General features: G+C 38.0%; 2 protein-coding genes across 4 annotated transcripts in view; one reads left to right on the top strand and one right to left on the bottom strand.

Annotated features, from left to right (window-relative positions):
* LOC143279950 (focal adhesion kinase 1-like) overlaps positions 1-5,212 on the bottom strand; it is a 129,933-nt gene extending 124,721 nt beyond the window's left edge. Inside the window, exon 1 of the mRNA XM_076584315.1 lies at positions 4,834-5,212. Within this exon, the coding sequence (XP_076440430.1) occupies positions 4,834-4,956 (123 nt within the window). The 5' untranslated portion in view covers positions 4,957-5,212. The remainder of the gene's footprint in view (positions 1-4,833) is intronic.
* Positions 3-19,069, top strand: LOC143279951 (membrane progestin receptor beta-like). Of its 3 annotated transcripts, none has more exons than XM_076584322.1 (3): positions 3-80; positions 8,097-8,892; positions 11,335-19,069. In XM_076584322.1, exons 2-3 carry the CDS (start codon positions 8,180-8,182, stop codon positions 11,717-11,719), a joined length of 1,098 nt encoding a protein of 365 aa, XP_076440437.1. In that variant the 5' UTR covers positions 3-80; positions 8,097-8,179; the 3' UTR covers positions 11,720-19,069. The 3 variants fall into 3 exon arrangements, with proteins under 3 accessions (XP_076440437.1, XP_076440438.1, XP_076440439.1); XM_076584323.1 differs by lacking the exon at positions 3-80 and adding an exon at positions 206-231; XM_076584324.1 differs by lacking the exon at positions 3-80 and adding an exon at positions 251-391.
* Positions 19,070-21,434: the final 2,365 nt, after the last annotated feature.

The following is a 21,434-nucleotide window of genomic DNA, read 5'->3' as shown; positions in this document are numbered from 1 at the left end:
GTTTTCTATCTGCCTTTGCTGCTCTCGCAAAACAGAAAACGGAAGAGGCTCCCAAACTGTTATAGTTTGAACGCTAACGGGTCAGTATACTCGAATTTAGTTGCCCATCGAAAGCTGAATGAAAACACCGCCAGCCGAGGGGCCGCTGATTCGCACAAAATTCGACTTTTTAAAAACCTTAGACAAAATAACACTTCCGGTGGAGATTTCAGAAAGGCAGTCAGGATATAGGTGTGTTACGACAGCGAAATGTTGATTATTTGTTACACAAACAGAACAGAAAAAAGTAGCTTCGTTAAATGTTCTGTATTTTTCCAGCAGATGTCTTTCAGTCAGTAATGACAACTGGGCAGCTCGGTCCCGTACATCAGCATGTGTTTCCTGCGTGATTGTCAGTGTGCACGTGGGCATCGATGTTTTGAAAATTATTAATTCATTGGACTTATCAAATTTTGATTGCACACATCAGAGAGTTCTCTTTAACATTTAAGAAGATGCAGTTGTTGACCCTTCCAGACTTTGGAAGATATAGTTCAAGAGTTCTCAGGGTTAGTGAAAACAGAGAAGTCCGGAAAACTATTAAACTCTTGTGGAAACACACGCAAAAAGACATACATCAGACAGAAAATTTGAACGACGAATAAGAAACAAAGACAAAGGAGTTAATATTATTAGAACAAGATGTTCCCAGGAACGTCATCATGTTCATATTAACGAGCCTGTTAAATGAAATACAGCCCCCTTCAGCCATGTTCAGTTGACCTTTTTTCTGTTTTTTTGTTTTGTTTTTTGTTTTTTTTGTTTGTTTGCTTTTTTGGTGGTTTTTTTTTTTTTGCTTGCATTATTTGGTGCTGATTTCTCTTGGACCCTCATTCATGAAAACTGGTCTTTTGTCTGATCTGGTTAATGGACTGTATGTCACTGTCATGACTGGCAGTGGTGGAAATAATAATTTCTGGTTTCATTCACCCAATATGGCCAATGGTATCAGAAAAGAGTACAGATATATTCATCGCCTCCACCCAGCACCCTTAAAGCACCTCCCTGTAGAAAAAAACAACACTGAAACTGTTGTCTCCATAGTGCACAATGCTGTCTGAATAGCTCCACTGAGAAGTCCACCAAGCTCACCCAGCCATGCCATTGCTTTTTGAGGAATATATTATTATATTTATTTTGGTTTCTTCAAGTTTAAAGGTCCCACAGTTGTTTTGTTTTTTTTCTTTTTTTTCACTTCCATCAGGGCAGTGATTTCATATCAAATATGTCTAGGACTTGGCATAGGTAGGCAGGGCCCAGTCCTCTCCTGCAGTATTAAACTTACTGACCATGCTGTCCTAACTTTCTTTCATTATGCTTTCCTTCATTTGAATAACACAGGATATTTTGTTCATATTCTTTTTGTTGACTTCTCTTCCGTTTTTAACTTAATACAACCTCTCCTTGCCCTCAAACTGCTGGGCTTGGATGTTGATCCAAAGCTTACTCTTTGGATAGTAAGCTTTCTCCTCAATAGAACTCAGTACATCCATTTTCATTCTGCCCACTCTTCTCTAAACTCTACTTCTAGTGGTGAGCCCCAAGGTACAGTGCTGTCCCTTGTCCTATTTACACTGTACACAAATGACTGCAGAGGCACGGAGGAAACTCCTGTCATAAAATATTCTGATGATTCAGCTGTTGAAGATATGTCCAACTCTGACGCTATTTACTTTACTGAAATCAAAAAGTTCTGTTCTTGGTTTGAGGAAAACTATCTGGATCTCAACGTATTGAAAACAAAAGAAACGTTGATAGATTTTCGGAAAGACCCCTTGCCTGTAGCTAACCTTGTTATAGATGGTCAAACAGTGGAGAGGGTGAATGAATATAGATATTTAGGGACTATCTTAGACAATAAGCTGACTTTTGACAGGAATGTTGATTCCATTCACAAGAAATGCCAATTTAGAATATTTTGTTTGCAGAAACTTAGAAATAGTGGTATAAATTCCAATATTCTTCAAACTTACTATCGATGTTGTATTGAGTCCGTGCTCACAGTTTCATTTTTGTGCTGATATGGAAGTTTGGGAGTGAGGAGTAAGCGTGTTTTGAATATCATGAGTGTGTGCAGTAAAATTGTGGGAGTGAGGCAAGCTAGTATGCAAGAGTTGTATGAGAAGCGATTGGTTCAGAAAAGCAGGCAGATAGCAACCGATGACACACATATTTTAGCAAAGTACTATGAGCTACTGCCATCAGGATGGTGCTACAGAACTTTAAAGTTGAAATCCAGAGCTCTGAAGACTTTTATTCCAAGTTCAATCCACCTTTAAAATTCTTGAGAACTATGTGTGTGTGTGTGTGTGTGTCACTGTGTGTGTGTATGTCACTGTGTGTGTGTGTCACTGTGTGTGTGTGTTGTGTGTGTGTGGAGTATGTGCACATGCTTTCATGTGAGTAGGTGTGAAAGTCCGTGCATGATAGGTTGTACCTTGTTCTAGTGTTGGTACTTAGCTTAAAAAATGGTTGTTATGAATGTGCAATATGCAGGATGAATGGACAGTACTATATGTTTAATATTAACGTTCATATTTTAAATATATTTACATTAATAATTACAATATAATAATTATCAGTTGCAATGTTTTTAAAGCAAACATGTGAAATGCTTTTATTTGAAGACATATTGTTTATTACTCCTGTTTAATGAAGTAATCCGTGTGTGTGTGTGTGTGTGTGTGTGTGTGTGTGTGTGCTGATTATCTGGATGTGTTTTGCTGCATCGGATGCAGTTTATCTTTATGAGATAATAAAGTAATTTTTCTTATTATTATTATAATCAATGTGCAATATAGTAGGCTATGCTTATGATTATGTTCAAAATAATGTTTATTAATTCTTTGATCTTACATTTGAAATATTACCTGCAATGTGTGAAATGCATGTATGAAACAGTGTTTGTGATATTTTTACTTTTGTGTCTTCATTATATTTCTAATACTGTAATAGCTGGTGTGTTTTTTGTTGTTGTTTTCTTTACAGTTCTGGTCTCCATGTTGTTTACTTGTCTGTGTTGTGATAATGCACCTGACCAAATTTCTCTAGTTGGAGACAATAAAGTTATTCTTATCTTATCTTATCAGACACACATTCACACCTTGATAGAGTAAGGATAACCAGAGTAAACTGCCTTTCCCAAGGGCACAAAACCAGACAGTAGCCGGGCCTCAAACCCTAAGCACTGGTGAGCACTGGATCAGAAGTCAAGCACCTAGAATTGCTTCTACCACAACCCCTCACAAGGAATGATAGCTGACAGAAAATGTGAAGTCATACATTCAGTGGTTTTGCTTGGTAGAATTGTTCCTTGTCTCTGAGGTGGAAAATGTTAGAGTTGAAAATTAAGTTATATGGAGATTGTGGGATGAAAAAAAACAAAAAACAAACTTGGGCATGGACATCTTTTCCCCTTGTTCTCTGGTCATGTGTCATGTGTGGCTAAAAGAGTAATTCACATTTCAGGTGGATATGAAGCTGATCCTCTTTTTAATGGCCATTTGATTAAATTTATATATATATATCTGTTACTTGGTACAAGCTGGTTAATACCTACCTCAATAAGGCTTTTTTTTTCTTTTTTTTTAACTTGTTGATTGTTATTGCTTTTGCACCCACCATCACTTTATAGTTCAAGTACCTGTGCAAACACCATTTGTATATGGCAATTGTAATGGGCAGTGTGTCCACTATCAGTTTATAATTCTGATTTCAAGCAGCTGTGCAGACACCATTTGAATATGTCAATTGTAATGGGCAGTGTGTGGCTGGTGCCACTGGTTTAGTTCACCCTTCAAATCCTTTGAATACTACTAGTTTAAACGTGAATGCTGGCAAGCAAATTATTGTTTACGTTTAAATTTATGTTTACGTTATTGTCGCTTTTTTGTGAAAAGGGCTTTGATCTTGGATTTTAACAGGGTTTGTATTCAGGCTGTGACCTGTCACTGTACCAGGTTTGATGAACATTGCTGCAGAACCCAAGTTCTGTAATGTTTTCATGCTTTTTCTTTTAACGTCATGCTTGTGACCGCAGTCTTTGCCTTTCATTTCAGACTTAAACTTCATTCGAGCTTATGTTCTAAGAAATTGGTGTACCAAGTTTGGTAAAGTTTTTAAGAAACTTTCTTAAAAAGAGGAGAGCTGTACCTTGTCCACCAACTTTGTTATGCTTCACTTGCAATATGACTGAACCATAATTGAAGTGTAATCTCTTGATAAAAGAAATAGCTAAAAAGGTTTATCAGTGTCAGTCATCATTCCAAATTTGATTCCTATACCTCTTGCGGTAGCTAAAAAAAAAAAGAGCGAAAAAACCTCAACCCATTAATATTTTGACTAAGTGTCTCACATGTACACGCACTCACACTTGCATTTGATTTCGCACACATAAACATGAATATCACACACACACAAACACACACAACACTCTCTCTCTCTCTCTCTCTCTCTCTCTCTCTCTCTCTCTCTCTCTCACAAACACACACACACACACACACACACCAGTATCTTGATATCATCTCCAAGATTTCCCTGTGTATGTGTATTGTTTTCACAGATTTAGATTTTAGACATATGCACATGCATGTATACACGCCCTTTCCTTACAACACAGGTTTCACACACACATGCACATGTACAGGAACAAATATTACTGATAGAACTTCTACTATGTTTTGCGGTTTTTCTAACTTTCCACTTGAACTCAAAAAGTATCAGTGTTCATAAAATGTACTCACACATCTAACAAACGAGAAGAAGAAAGAAGAAGAAATATAATTATATACTCACATAGATGTCAGTTTGTGATTCCTCCATCTCGGAAATGATTGATTTGAGATCAGAAAAGCTAAATCCTTCAGGAAAATGGTTCTCCTCTGTGCCAACACCACCATCTTTACTTGCCTTGGCCATTGTACACGACTTCCCACAAAGTTTCCTGTCACTTGGAGAGTCTTCTCTTGAGCAGTTCTCACTTCCCTGTCTGATTTCAGTACAAAGGACTGTGTTCAGTTTGGCAGCACACACACACACTTACACCTGATAATTAAAATCCTTTGAATCATTTTGTTTGTTAACAAGAAAGTTAATCACATTTAAGACTTTTTGTCAGAGATTGAGAAACGTTTGTGGATACATAAGTCAGTGCGTTTCCTCAGCCGGCCACAACCAGTGAACAATGCCTTGTGTGATGCTGAAACTAGGATGACATGATGTAAGCATTCTAAATTCGTCATTGGTGGATATGACATGGAACTTTACTGAGGAAATGTTAGAAACTGATTCATTGGATGTATACATAAAACATGTGCATTGTCATCTTTATCTCTGTATCTATATACCATCACCATTGGAACATGATAAACAGAAAGAAATGCTCATAAAATAAAACATCTACACACTCATGTTTGCATATGAATAACATACATGTTGGAAAGAATGATTGTTCTTGTGTATTTGCATTCTGTGATTGGTAAATTTGTTCGTTCATGTCTGTGTATGGGGTATGTTTTAAAAGAGACCAAATTCTTTAAATATAGGAACAAAAGGATTAGGGTATATTTTTGATGCAAGCTTTTTCAAGAAAAGACCTATAATAAACAAGAAAAATGCATGATTTGTGACATACGCATGTAGAAACAATGACAGACTCATATAAAAACATATCTTTACTCTGGATTTTATGGGGAAAAAAATTGGATAATTATTGTTATTATGAAATTATTGAATAATATCTTTGTTCATTAATCCATCTGTCAGTTGTGTGCCTGCCTTGGTAAAAGTCAAAGAAAAGAGGAAGAGATTGTTTTTTGTTTGTCATGACACAAAATTCTATTTCCAGATTTTATACTGCCTACTCAAGATTCAATCACTGTTTTATGCAGTCGCAAAGTTAGTGCTACATGATACCCAAAAGTGAATCAAGCAAACTTTTGACGGTTTACAGCATGTGTAAGGGACAAGCATAACTGAAATAACTGTATGCCTTTGTAATATTTGTATGCTTGATCCTGATGAGTCAAGTGCAGGTTTCCTACTTTGGTTCCTGTTCAGGGCTTCTTCCCATCAGTGTGTCGTCAGTCGTCTTGTTCTCATGCTGGATACATGCCACTGAAACGCTAGGCCACTATTCATTTCTGGACTGTGTCCAGCACAATAGCAACAGTTTTTGCTGTTGTTATTTCTTTTTGCTTTCAGCTGTCTTGGGGTAGGGATGTTTTTTAAGGGACCAAAGTCCACTTCTTGTACATGTATACATTATTTTCCCTGAGCTTGCTTGCTGACTGTGTATGTTTACATTACAGAATGACATATGATCAGCAAACATGTATGCTTACAGATGCATATGCAGACACAGTCATATTCATGTGCATACACACACATGCATGTACATGCACACACTTATGCATGCATATGTGCATGTACTCTTGCTTACAGTATACATTGCACAAACACTCAATTCTAGATGGACATGCAGAGCAAGCATATTTCTCTCAGTTGCATGTGTGTGTGTGTGTGCATCGGTGGGATGGGGGTCATGTTTTAGTTGGCTCTAAAATGACAAAAACATTTTAACCAGATTTAAGACATGTTCATGAGTCACAAATGCACACTTTAAGAGAAAAGTGATATTAGTCATATGACTGTTGTATTTGACTCATCTATTGAAACTAGTTTAACAAAGCAAGAACATAGTTTGCCTTAGTTGTTTATTGATGAGCTGACTGAACAAAGTGCTTTACTGATAACCCTTTGAAGACTGGATAGTCAAGGATGTAATTCAAATGTTTCAAAATGGATGATACCTGATAGTCACAGACATTTAGAATTTAAAAAAAAGAAAAGAAAAAAGAAGCAAAACATAATGATCCCAGCACTACAAATAATCTGTCAGAATTGATCAGAATGGTCGTAATTACATGTATTCTGAGGTGTTAAGGTAGATGACGTGTTGAAAGAGCATAATCATTCTACAACTTAAAAAAAAAAAAAAGAAGTTATTTCCCAATCTTATATAGCACTTCAGTAACATTAATTGTCACACCACTAGTCCCATCTTCCCCCACACAATGATACCCAGTGTTTGTACCAGCACCCCATAAGGAAATATCATTATTGGATTGAAATGAGGCCACCCACTGCTGTTGAGTCACTTTGGTAACATTCAGTGGTCAGACCAGCATTGGTTCCACGCAAAAATACACAGGAAACCACCTGATAAGCTTGACTAGAGATAGTGTCTGAGGTTGTGTTCCCACTGAATGTGGATATCATGCCTGTATCCCTTCAGCCATAGTCTCCAGGAGTTTGTTGACAGTGAACATTTTTGACATAATCATAGTATACACAGATCAGGCTGGGAAGTGAAGAAGTTGAAACTGAGACCGCCATGAGAACAAAGCTTGAACAGCTGCACCGGTCAATAATTTTTTTTTTCCGTTTAGAAAAAAAGATGATGATTCATGAGCATGGCAAAAATAAAATTGATGCTTTGGGGATCACATCTGTTATTTGCTGTGTGATTGGACTGTATTATGTGCTTCCTTTCATTATGAAACCCAGGCTCAAGACAGACACTGGCAGTGTCATTTAGAAGATTTGAGCAAGACTTTTGTGAAGTGGATGAAACCTGTTTGTGTTGCCCTTGTTTTAACCATTAGCTTGTGAGCAGAGGTGGCTGAAGCAAAAAACTAAACAATAACAAGAAACAAACAAACAAACAACAACAACAACAACAACAACAACAAAAAGAAATTTATGCCTCAAATTGGATTTGTGCCCATGACATTGGCACATTTAGCCATCAAGCATATAGAAGCAGAACATGTCACAGTTCTTTGTACCAAAATGTGTAAACTGAATAAATCACATTTGGCTTTACTTTTTGGAAGATTGATGAGGACATTTTAATTTTTTAAATATTTTTTTTAGGTATATGTGCTTTGCAGAAAATGGAACAAGAGATTTGTTAATGGATGTTTTTTTGTTTTTTTTTTGCATTCGTTTTTTGAATTTCAACATTTGTGTGTGTTTCCTGTGTATGTTCCAATCAGAGACGGCAGACTCAGTACAAAGGTCAACTGTTTGGGGGTTCATGATGCAGCATACCATCCTTTAGTGACAGAAGAATGAAGAGATGGCAAGAAATGACATGGTCACAATGGTAACCAGTGGTGCGCTCAGCTCTGAAGAAACTGCCGTCAACAACCTCCATGTCCATGCCAGCAGCGCCAAGAGAACTGCTCAGGAGTTTCCATGTCTGGTGCCCACCGTCACCAAGACAGCAGTACCTCAGGTGTTTCACGAACCCCATGTGGAAACCGGGTTCCGACAGATTCACCAGCCCTGGTCCTATTACCTGTTCAGCGTTTTTCAGGTTCACAATGAGTGCATGAATGTGTGGACACATTTGATTGCTTTGGTTGCTGCTGTTTATCGTTTCTATGTTTTCTCCATGGAGTTTGACATGGTGAACGACCCCTACATGTGGCCCCTTGGGACCTACTTCCTCTCCACGTTCATTCTCTACATCTTCAGCAGCGGAGCACACTGCTTCTGCAGCAGGTCAGAGATTGCACATTACACCTGCTTCCTCATGGACTATGCAGGCATCGGGATCCAGGGCCTGGGAAGCACCATCGCCCACTACTGGTACTGCATGCACGAAGACATCTTCGACACATTTCCACACCGCTTTGCGGCCCCGGTGGGTGTGTTGCTGAGCTCTGTGGTGTGTCTGTGTTGTTCCACAGCCAAGGTGTACTATGTCCGCCCGTACCCCTTCACCCGTCGCCTGTGGCAGATTGGGTCCTGTATGGCCATCTATTCCTGGCTCATCTTGCCCATCATGTGAGTAGGTGACGTGTGTGACAGACCTGAGTGTTATTACCTTTTTCTGCTGGATATTTTTTCCTTGTCAATGGCACGTTTGCCTCTTCCTTGTCCATAATGCTTGTTTGATTTTAAATTTATTTGCTTCTAGAACGAAGGGAACATCTTAACAATCCGTCTGTTATGTAGGTGCCATGATATATGAGATTGTGTTCCATTTTAAGGTTGTTTTCCATTATTTTAGCTGTTACACAGCCGGTTGACAAAGAGAAAACACAGAAATAAATGTGTGTGCACAGCACATGAAAAGAAGTATTTCATCCCTTGCAGAGTTTGTTCCAGAATTCTTATCTCCAGTTCTTTCTTTTCACCCAGCTGAATATGAAACAGGATAGTCTGAATCTGGAAGAATACTAAAAAAAATAATTAAAGAGGATAGGTGGGAGTTATAGATAAAAGTAAAGGATTAAAAGATGAAATGAGTTATTTTCAGGGTGTTTAGCTTTTAAAAACAAATGAATGACAGTGAAATGAATAACTTTGACATGAGGGTATTAAGCTTCTCTCAAGCCATATTAATGTGTGATTGTAACTAAGCGATGTCTTTTTTGTCCTTTGGGGACTCCTCAGAATCAGAGGACTTAAAGTATTTCAGTCTTTTATTTCAGTCTTTTTTTTTTTTTTTTATCTGTATAACTATAAGTTAATCCCACTATAATTTCTATAACTCCCCTCTTTTGTTACACTTCACATGTTCATTTCACACATACACATGCTCACAGTCTCTCTCTCTCTCTCTCACATGCTATGTATTTTTCATCCAGTTATCGGCTACTCACGTACAGTACACCTTTTTTTTTTCTTCTTTTTTTTTCTTTTTTTCTTTTTGTGTGTGTGTGTGTGTTTGTGTGTGAAGAGCGATCGAATTGCCCCATTGTATCCCCCACCCCTTTGTGTATGAGCTGGTGGCCTTCACAATTAAACCTGTGTAATGTCAGTGTCAGTGTCTCTCTCTCACACACACACGCACGCACGCACACACACGCACGCACACACACACGCACGCACGCACGCACACGCACATGCACACACACACCACCGAAGGTATTACATTTTGGACAGGATAGAACTGTTGAAGTTACTGGAGCAATGTTTATATCAGTAGCAAAATACTGGTACATGTTCCACTCTTATTGGAAGCCCAGTAAAAGAAGCATCTGTATTTACCCAGCTGCAGGTACCAGATGTACCTGAACCTGTTCCACTCCTACTTGGAGTCCAGTAAAAATAGCACCTGTATTTACCTGACTGAAGGTACCAGGTGAACCTGCACCTGTTCCACATTTACTGATAACCCTGTAAAAGTAGCACCTGTATTTACCTGACTGCAGGTACCAGGTGTACCTGCACCTGTTCCACTTTTACTGATAACCCTGTAAAAGTAGCACCTGTATTTACCTGACTGCAGGTACCAGGTGAACCTGCACCTGTTCCACATTTACTGATAACCCTGTAAAAGTAGCACCTGTATTTACCTGACTGAAGGTACCAGGTGAACCTGCACCTGTTCCACATTTACTGATAACCCTGTAAAAGTAGCACCAGTATTTACCTGACTGCAGGTACCAGGTGTACCTGCACCTGTTCCACATTTACTGATAACCCTGTAAAAGTAGCACCAGTATTTACCTGACTGCAGGTACCAGGTGTACCTGCACCTGTTCCACTTTTACTGATAACCCTGTAAAAGTAGCACCTGTATTTACCTGACTGAAGGTACCAGGTGTACCTGCACCTGTTCCACATTTACTGATAACCCTGTAAAAGTAGCACCAGTATTTACCTGACTGCAGGTACCAGGTGTACCTGCACCTGTTCCACTTTTACTGAGAGCTCATTAAAACTAGCACCTGTATTTGCCTGACAAGTACCAGGTGTACCTGCACCTGTTCCACTCCTACTGATAACCCAGTAAAAGTAGCACCTGTATTTGTATGACTGCAGGTACCAGGTGTACCTGCACCTGTTCCACTCCTACTGATGCCCCTTAAAAGTAGCATGTACTTGTATGACTGCAGGTACCAGGTGTATCTGCACCTATTCCACTCCTACTGATACCCCGTAAAAGAAGCATGTACTTGTATGACTGCAGGTACCAGGTGTATCTGCACCTGTTCCACTCCTACTGACAACCCAGTAAAAGTAGCACCTGTATTTGTATGACTGCAGGTACCAGGTGTACCTGCACCTGTTCCACTCCTGCTGACAACCCAGTAAAAATAGCACCTGTATTTGTATGACTGCAGGTACTAGATGTATCTGCACCTGTTCCACTCCTACTGACAGCCCAGTAAAATAGGCACCTGTATTTGTATGACTGCAGGTACCAGGTGTATCTGCACCTGTTCCACTCCTACTGACAACCCAGTAAAAATAGCACCTGTATTTGTATGACTGCAGGTACCAGGTGTATCTGCACCTGTTCCACTCCTACTGGGAGCCCAGCCTGGGCGACCACATCCAGCAGGTGTTGTGGTTCATCTGCGGGGGGTTCTTCTTCAGCTCCGACATTCCTCAGCGCCTCTTCCCGGGCTGCTTCGACTTTGTGGGCCACGGGCACCAGATCTTCCATCTGTGCATCATGATGACCACCCTCAAGCAGCTGGATGCCATCTACAAGGACATCGCTGCTGACCGGGAGAATCTTTACGCCAGCGTGCCTCCTACCCTGTTGGGTACCTACGGTGCTGCTGTCATTGGTCTCATCGTCAATCTGGGCTTGGTGTTTGTCTTCCAGCTGGTCATCAGGCGAAAGTTGGCTGGGAACGTGAGGAAAGAACAGTGAGAAGGGTACACAGGTGTGACTAGAGTTTTGAGTTTGAAAGAATCTCTTGCGTCCTTCGGCACAGAGCATTATTAGTATGTCCACACTCTGGCAGTTTGTTGAGTTTCTTCATTTATAATATATGGAATTATTATTTGCTTTTACTCTGTCAAATGCATTGACATGCTTCTGCATGTTGGGACTGCAGATTGGAGAAAATGAAACTCAGTTTTTGTTATTATCTTCCATGGTGATGCTTTCTTGTTTGCAGGGAGTTTTGAGGCCTTATCACAGGTGTGAGTGTGTGTACATTTATGTGATTCTGGTGGTAGTTGGCTCCCCGTTATTTTGTTAGTGTAGCACATTTTCATACAGTGTGTGTGAAAGCAGCAATGTGTGTGTGTGTGTGTATCTGTGTGTGTGTGTGTGTGTGTTGTTGTTGTTGTTGATGATGGTGGTGCTGCTGCTGCTGCTGCTGCAAATGAAAAGACGACTCAAATATGCAGAGTGAATGAAATATTGACAAGTATGCATTCATATCCTATACATTTAAGTTGCAGTTTTTTCTCCTCTTTTTTTTCTATTTTTTTTTTTCTACGGTTGATTCATTCCTTTCTTCTTTCCTTTCTCTCTCCCATTCATTCTTTCTTTCCTTCTTTTTTTTTTTTTACCCTTTTGTCTTCCCTTACACTTGCAACAAAGCAAAGGGCATGATACAGTATATAGTGGTTTGGTATGTGTCTGTTGATGCATACATAACTTACAATGTTTGGCATCAAAGAGCTTGTGTTTTGCTTGTACTTGTAATCTTCAGCTTCAAGTTTGGTACAGTGATTGGCCATGATGATGAGCACGAACCTTATTAAAATTTACGCATGAGTTCTGTTAAAGTTGAAGGTTGAATCGATAGGTGATGATCACAAAACAGTATTCAAGTCATAAAACAGTGTTGTAGACATGATATGTAATTGTGTCTTGCAACCACGCAATTTGTCTTGCTACCAATCTTCATTGGATTTGATACAGCAGTTAGCTATGGTGAGAATATAAGCCTGTTGAAATTCTGGGTCATGGCCAAGATTAGAGTGGCCACATGGCATTTCAGAAAAAAGCTTGCATATATGGTATAATATGGGCAAAATGCTAGATACTTTAAACTGCCATTGTACACCCTTGCAGCTGTGAAATAGCTACTCTCTGTGTGCCTTGCTATCAGTGATATTGCTCAGACTATTTTTTGTCGGATTTTGTCTGTACATGTTACAACTATTTGATAGGTGTTGTCTGTTTATAGGCAATCAAAGCAGCATTTTTAGTTGCCTGTTTATATTAAATTGGAGATATGTTAAAAGCTGCATGTTCAACAGCCTTTTTATACAGTGTATTGTAAAAAAAAAAAAAAAAAAAAAAATCAAGAACTTACAGTGAAAGCATATTTATGTATTTGTTATCTGTCAAGAAGATGTTCTCATTGTTGCATATTTCTTTATATGAATACAGTTTTTAATTACTTAACTTTTTTTCTGTGTCTTACTAGTGCTAGTCAACCACATAAACTGTCTTGTAGAAAATATATATATGTGGGTGCTGGTGGAGAAAAAGACACCACTGCGTTTACCTTCTAACAACACACAGAACTTCAGTTAAAACCACTCAGTGAAATGCTCAGTCTTAAAATCACTGTTTGTATCCCCAACAGTCCATACATTTGTAATTTTCATCCTAGTCCTTAACAAAAGATAAGTTTTTTTAAGAAAACAGTATTATTTTTTGGAAATAAGTTGGTTATTTGCTGATAAAGTAAAGCATACTCAAGTTTTTCTTTTTCAAATTATTACTGTCTGCTGTTCATGTTTTACACCACCCTCCCAAAATGTCTTCTTTTTATTCAAAATAAATCAGAACTGATAAACTTGTTTTAACCCTTTTGGCCCTGTTGTCAGATTTGTGAAATTGCATTGCAGAAAACTGATCTTGCTTTATGCTCAAGAAGAGAAATTGCCTTTGAATTTCTATTTGCCAAAGAGTGAAAAGCTCATCTTTCACTAACATTTGTTTGTTTAGACTTCAGCACCCTTGTTGTGCTTCAATGTTGTTTTACAATTCAGTAGGTGCATTTCTGCTATGTTGTCATTAAAATATAAAAACAAAACAAACAACGTTGGCATCTGTTGTGATATAAGCAGCGACCCAAAAAGGTTTAAATGGAAGCAATCAGAGAATTTTTTTTTTGGGGGGGGGGGGGGGGCAAAGAAGAAAAGCTCAGTCTCAGTGACTGCTTCAAAGGGTAGCAATAAGACATACACATGACCATTGTAGCATGCAGCAGTTGTTTCCCTTGAGATCATTTGTGTGGCTGTTTCCTCAAGGGACCTTTTGTGATGAGTGGACACATGATTATGCTGAATGTTATTTCAAGAGCTACACTCCCAAACACATGTCTTTTACTAATATTGTTCCAAGATGTTAATGCATTGTTAAAAGAAATTAATGGATGAATGTTTGTGGCATTGCTGCTGTCAGTGTCATTTGTATTCCTTTTCTTATACTTAAGAAGACTTGAATATTTTCCAAATGAGTTTGTTTGTGCTTTTGCACAATATGTCAACCAAAGAGGGAGAAAGTCATTCCATACTGTAAATGACCTGCTTATACCATTCTGGCTATGCTTCCCTTTGTCACATTGAATTGGCTTAATGTCAAGAAGGGGGGAAAAAACACTGCAGAGAAATTACAGTTATCCATTTCTTGCTTAATTCTTTCAAAACCATTTTGTTTTCACATTTAGCTGACATATTACCATCAACCGTGTAAGAAAAACAGTTGTAGAGAAATAACAACTAAGTCATTCATATGTTCAACCTTGAAAAAAAAAGAAGGAGGGGGGGGGGGAGCATTGTAGAAAACTATTAGAGAGATGAAGGGAACGTAGCTGATTGAAGGCAGATAAATATTCATCTGCTTATACAGTTGCCTCTGAAAGAAACTTTGCAATGCTCTACTCATAAATTCAGTATGCTGGTTTAGTTTTCATCCAGACTTCTTAACGCTGTACAGTTGTTGAGTATATTGCTGCAGTTACATTTGTATGAAAGCTTTGAATTCTTATTAATGCTTGTGATCTAATAATCTGTGCTTGTGATCTGTTCTGTGGATTTATTTATATAACAGTTGGTATTCCGAGGATTTGTAACAATAATTATTAGATCTGTCTGTGGAGCTTTTACTAGAATTGCATATCTTTAAATGACAGTGTGAAAGACCAGATCAGATCAAGATAGTACAATTTTATGTAAAGGGTACTTACAAGCAAATAAACACATGCAAATGCATACACACACATAAACGCACACGCATACCCATGCATATGTGTACACACACGCACATGTGCGTGCACACACACACAGAGGATAATGTTGACAAATCCACATAATTATGCTTTAGACTGTTTTTGATAAACTATGTGTCCAGCTGTCTTACCTCTTGAATCATTTTCTCTGCAGTTTGGGATTCCAGAGAGTCCTCTTCACTGTCTGATGTCTGTGCAGTCCAGTCCTTGAAACAGCACTGATGCTTGTGTTGCTCTTCCTGTTGACTTTGTTCTTGGACTACTTCCAGTCTTATCAGTGCACTCTTCCTCCCCCCCACCCCACCCACCCCCATCCACTTGATCAGTGATATATGACAGCCTTTTTTGACTCACTTGTGTAAACAAAATGAGCCTGTATTATAACCCAGTGTTTGGTTGTCTGTGTGTGTGTGTGTGTGTGTGTGTGTGTTAAAGGTTAATACTTTTTTTCTTTAAGTGCTTTGTCTGCTAGTACCAAATTTGAATTAAACATAGTGGGGGGAAAAATCTTTACAGTCATCCAATATTAGGTAGTAAGTTCTCTGGATTAAGCTGTTCATGAATGGTTTATTTCATTGAGACTCTGGATAAAAAATTTATTAAAAAAAAATATATATATATAATTGGGCTTTTCCCAGTTTCTGGAATGTATGAATAATTGAGATACATAGAAATAACCAAATTTATGCGGTGCTATCACCTCGAATACAGTAATCAGATGTCACACTAAAAGAAACAAAAGTTCATATATTAATTTTGGTGCATAGTAGTCAGAAGTGTCTTAGCACTGTTAGCAAGTCATCTTGCTTCTTTCAGAAGTGTCTTAGCACTGTTAGCAAGTCATCTTGCTTCTGACCCAAAAGTGCATGGATTGATACCACTCTGATTTTTCTTTTCTTTCTTCCTCTTTTTTCCAAGCTGAATTATATTTTGATACAGTACACATTTTGAATTATTTTTTTTCTCTCTCTTTGTTTTTTTCCTCATGATTCCATTATTGGATAAAGTGCATATCATAAGTGGGTCTCGAAGGCTTTGCCTCTCTTGTTTTTCTTGTTGGTAAGATAGAGGAGGAGCGTGGTAGAATGGATAAGACTCTCATTTGCCAATACAGTTATCCTTGAGGGTCTGGGTTCATTTCCCATTCTCACCCTTTCTCCCAAGTTAGACTGGAAAATCAAACTGAGCATCCAGTCATTCTGATGAGATGATAAACTGAGGTCCCATATGCAGCACACATATGGTGCACTGAAAAAAGAACCCATGGCATCAAACGTGTAGTCCTCTGGCGAAATTCTGAAGAAGAAATCCACTGTGATAGGTACAAAAATATACATGAATGCACTCAAGGCCCGATAAGCACATTGGGTTATGCTGCTGTCAGGCATCTGCCTAGCAGATGTGGTGTAACATATGGATTTGTCCAAATGCCGTGACGCCTCGTTGAGGAACCGAAATTGAAACTAAGACAGTGTTTTGAGTTCCTTGTAATTTCGTATTATCCACGTTGCAAGGTGCTGATTTTGTTATTGGTGCATTACCAGCCACTTTGTTAGTTGTCTCATTTTCCTTGAAGCCAGCCGTTCCAGGACAGTAGATTGGTGTGTGTGTTTTTCAGCAGGTGGTGGTAAATTGCTTATTGCCAGTTGGGAATCCGTACTGTTTATTCACAACTGCAAATGATACAATAATGTATGTGCTAATAATGTTCCATTATTCTGCCAAGCATATCAGGGAGCATTGCTTGATAGCATATTGTTTAAGATAAAGTATCTTAACATGTTTACATGTGCCCCTTGTTTAAAATAAGATATTGTATGTTACTTTGTAAAGTGTTTTTTTTTTCTTAAGGTTTCACTGGACTCTGATTTATATCTTTTTATAGAAGTGTCTTGAAAGTGACTGCTTTTGGTGTGCCTTCAAATCTGATTCGCTTTAACATTATCAACACTTTCATGTTATCACCCTTGATCTTTCATAAATGAGTGATTGCTCATTGTGATCTAAAACATGATGTGTGTATTTTTCTAATATTGTTTTTATGGTTGGTCTGGGGTGCTTTTCCTGATTTGTCATGATTGTATTTTACAAAGCCTTTTAAAGTTGGGTTTTATGATGTGACTGAATTTGGGGTGTTATGTAAAAAAAAAAAATTTTCCTTTTCAGTGTTTCACCAATGCTAGTGTCTTCTCAACCTGATTCTCTAGCCTGCCCTCTGGGTAAATTAAGTGCCATCCTATGAGAATGTATCACTGTCATAATACCCTGTCAGCTCCAGAGTATGCAAATGCAACACTATCAGAAATATTCTGTGAAGTTTTTGTTCAGCTGGACATAAATTTTCACAGTTGCTTTTGTCGTTGTTTGTTGTTGTTTTTTTCACAGAGAAGCTTGAGCCATGTCAATGCAGTAAGCCTCTGTGCCAAAATGAGTGACTATTTTTTACCACCTTACACATCTTATATTGAAATTGCTTTTCTGCTTGCTGTCATTTGACTATTGCAGTCACCACAAGTATTACAGACTGTTCTATATTTATTCAAGTCTTCTTTTTTTTCCTTTTTTTCTTTTTTATTGAAATTAGTATCACAAATACCAAAGGTTGGTGTGGTTTTGATTTTTTGTTGTTGTTTTTTCACAAATACTCCCAAGCAGGCGGTGAAATGAATGTGATTTTGCTGGTTTTGTGTATTAAAGCAGTCTGGGATGTTCATTAAAACAAAATGAATATTTAATTCTATTTACATGTTTTCCTGAGTTTGTACTATTTGAGTATTTCATATCTGGCTGTTACCCGTAATACTGGTAACATAAATAAAGAATAATGATGTGGACTCAGTTTCGATTCTAAAACACCCACTGAAGTTCAGTGCTTCACTGTATTTGAATTGCTATTTTGATAAAGATTTGAAGGATTTCTCTTTGTTCCTTTTACTGTTTATATGTTTGCTCACCCGTTTTTGTCTCTGACATTGGACTTTTTTAAGGTTGAGTATGAATTTAAAAAAAAGAAAAAGAAAAAAGGATTTAAGTTCCCGTAGCTTTTTACAGCCATCATGGCAGTCAATTCATTTCCACTTTGTCAAGGGCTAGACATAGGATGGCAGGCCCAATCCTCTCCTTCTGCTGTTTAACATTCCCTGATCAGTCAGGTATCCATTCACACGTGGGTGGAGTGAGAAGATTTGGAGTAAAATGCCTTTCCAAGGACACAACACCAAGCATGATGCCTGGAACCCTGGGCTGGGTTGCCTGAGGCGATCTTTGCAGCGCTAAGTTTGCTTAGAATTAAGAATGTTCCCAAGTATATGGAATTTGTGTGGGGTTCAGAACGTTCTTAATGAGAAGCAAACTTAGCGCTGCTCAGATTGCCTCATGCAACAATCCCCTGGTCACTGGTAAACATTAGATCAGAAGTCCAACACTGAACTGATTCTGCCTTGGCATCTCCACTTTTTAACTCTTTCCATACGAACGGCGAAAGAGACGACGTTAACAGCGTTCCACCCCAATTACCATCATCAAAATATTGCAAGCGGAAGGCTCTTATACTGAAGACGTGAATGTTGACAAAGAATACCACAATTCTGATGACGGAAGCTAAAGGTTGGGTCATTCAGACACCCACTGGACATCCGAGGGGTCTGTGTAGAGGAGAAGAGAGGACTGGCCGTACTGCGTGAGTTAAGATTAAGCATTTATTATTTTCTTAGGAATGCAGTATGTGTCTCTGCTGGAATTTTAATTTGGACAACACATAGAAAATGGTTGTAAAAATGATTTAATTTTAAAGTATATTTTCAATTGTGAAAATACTTTGATTTAAGAGTATATTGATTTGTTGCATGACAATTTTAATATTTCATTTACATGTGGAATGTTAAGTGTTGATGGATGGGTATTTTTGTGTTATTTCTTCCTAAAGCCATATCTGCTTGACATTGGTTTATTATACGGAATCTCTTCGGTTGTGCAGCAGTGAGCAGTTATGATAAACAGTCAATAAAATCTTGCTCCAGAAATGTTTCTGTTTCATTTATGTGTTATAAATGTTGGCCTTATTTTGATCAGTTTTGTTTGGGTGTCTGTCAGGTTCTGGGGTTTGGGACCTGTACAAACCAACTGTCTTTGGCACATGGGGAAAACTGCAATAGCTTGACCTTTGACAATTGTGTGCCAGTTAGGTGTTATATGTTTGTGCAGCTCATGCTGTTGAGTGATGTGAATGGGAAAGCTGAAAATACACAAGGTTAGTAGGCTTCAGAAAAAAGAAAGCAAAATGCTAATGATGATGAGTACACAGAATGATTCACTTAGAACTCTACCAAACGCGAGACGGATTTGTTTGTTTTGTGTTTTTTTTAATCAATTTTTATGCTTAGTATTTGTGGCAGACTCATAAGGAGTTGAGGTGGTTACATTACTGGTATAACTGTAAGTTTTATGTGTAAGGAAGTCCAAGTCTTGGATTTGCGTTTCAATTTTGAAGTTTTTAGATGTGTTTCCAGCCCCAGTATGGCCTCTGGTTAATTGGATCTGAAAGCATCAAACAAACTATATAATGACAAGACAGGTAATGGATTGAATGAAGACTGATACGATTTGTATATATAAATGGATAGAAGCATAATTTTGTGTATATTTCCACTTCAATATATAATATTACAAAAGCTAAAAGTGTGCATATTTTTTTCTGTTCAGAAATGCTTATGTTAATAAACCATACACGACATATTTGAATCGTTCTAAATCACACAACACACACCCTTTCTTTTTATTAAAATATATATATATATATAGATATATATATATATTATTTTTCATTCCCTCCGAGTTTATTTTGTAACGTTACACATGCTTATTGTAATAGGGTTTTAACTCAAACATTTTTTTTCTGAGTCCAACAGTATTTCTCTTTATAGAATAAGCACACGACTTAACAAAATAGTTCGAACCACGAATTACACAACGCAAATGTTTGAACAGTTAGCTTAAGAGTACGTTGCTCCCAACAAAACAAGCTGAAGAGTCGATGAATGGACACGCACATGCGCGGAAACACACATACATACAGTGCATACATATGTGCGCGCATTGGACTCTTAGTCGCTTCCAGATCTAGATAATGTTGCCGTGATATGAAGCGGTTTGTGGGTTTTGCTGAACACAGGAGTGACTGGTAGGTTGCTGGAGTGGTTTTTTTTTGTTTTTTGTTGTTGTTGTTTTTGTGGTTTTTTTGTTCAAGGATAATAGTCGGAACATATATTTTATTTAGATCTGGGAACGAAATATGTCGTTTTCATCAAATATCGACATATTCGTATCCAACTTGAGCGCAAGGCGCGCTCGTTGTGACAAGACTGCCTCGATTTGATCATTGCAAGACGCTTCACTGGTTCCGATGAAATTTTCAGGTCTAGAAACTGGTTACGATAAATTGATGAATGTTTGGTTTGGACGAAAGAAGAAATCAAAAACCATTCTGTATCTACCAGAAAAGAACCAACCAAAATCCCTTTATGATCAACTCAAAACTTATTTACTTATGGATTCTACCCGCCAAAGAGAAAACAACAACAAAAAAACACCCAATACAATGAGAGACGCTGTGCTATTCACTTGGGTTAAAGAGAAAGAAAGAAGAAGAAGAAAAAAGCTTAGAAAAGGCATTATGGAACAGGTTACATATTGTTGCAAAAGGAGGATTGTGTATTCAAAAACAGAAACTACACGGATGCTCTAAAAATGGCAGAGGCTAGGAAATTTGACACGGTTACAGCAAAGTGGAAGGAAAGTCCTCTTTGTAAAATACCCAAACATCAGTTCACTGGGTCTGTATGGACCACACACACACACACACACACACACAATGAATATTGAATGTAATAAATTCTAGAAAGATCTCATATCTGGCGAGCGTGAACTTTACAAAACAAGGTTGGTTAAAAGAAGTGCAAGGGGTACTTAACCACTCTTTTACAACAATTGAAAGTCGGTAATAAGACAGTTCACCTTGAAAATAAGGGAGAAAAAATCCCGTGGGAGGAGAGGGGGGGGGAGGGGGGTGGGGGGTTAGAGATATTATTGATGAACTGAAAATGGGCATTTACTAAGCCATTTAACTTTCACAGAAAAATATTGCATTTATGTGAATTGTTTGGTGTACATTGGATTTATGCTTTTTATTAAAGGTTATTTAATCATGGAAAATATTCTCAAAGTTAACACTGACCTGCAGTGAAAAACCAAAAAGTACTATAGATAATACCTAATATAGTAATAATCAGAAAGAATGGAAAATATATTGTGATATACAATATTAGAACCAGTTTTTATGTACAAGAACAAAGTCTTTGTTGCGGAGTAGCAACAACAACAGAAGAAGAA

This window comes from Babylonia areolata, chromosome 3 (genome assembly GCF_041734735.1).
Source record: "Babylonia areolata isolate BAREFJ2019XMU chromosome 3, ASM4173473v1, whole genome shotgun sequence".
NCBI classification, from domain to species: domain Eukaryota; kingdom Metazoa; phylum Mollusca; class Gastropoda; order Neogastropoda; family Buccinidae; genus Babylonia; species Babylonia areolata.
The sequence above is the reverse complement of the archived record's forward strand: the minus strand, read 5'-3'. Positions and strand labels throughout refer to the sequence as shown.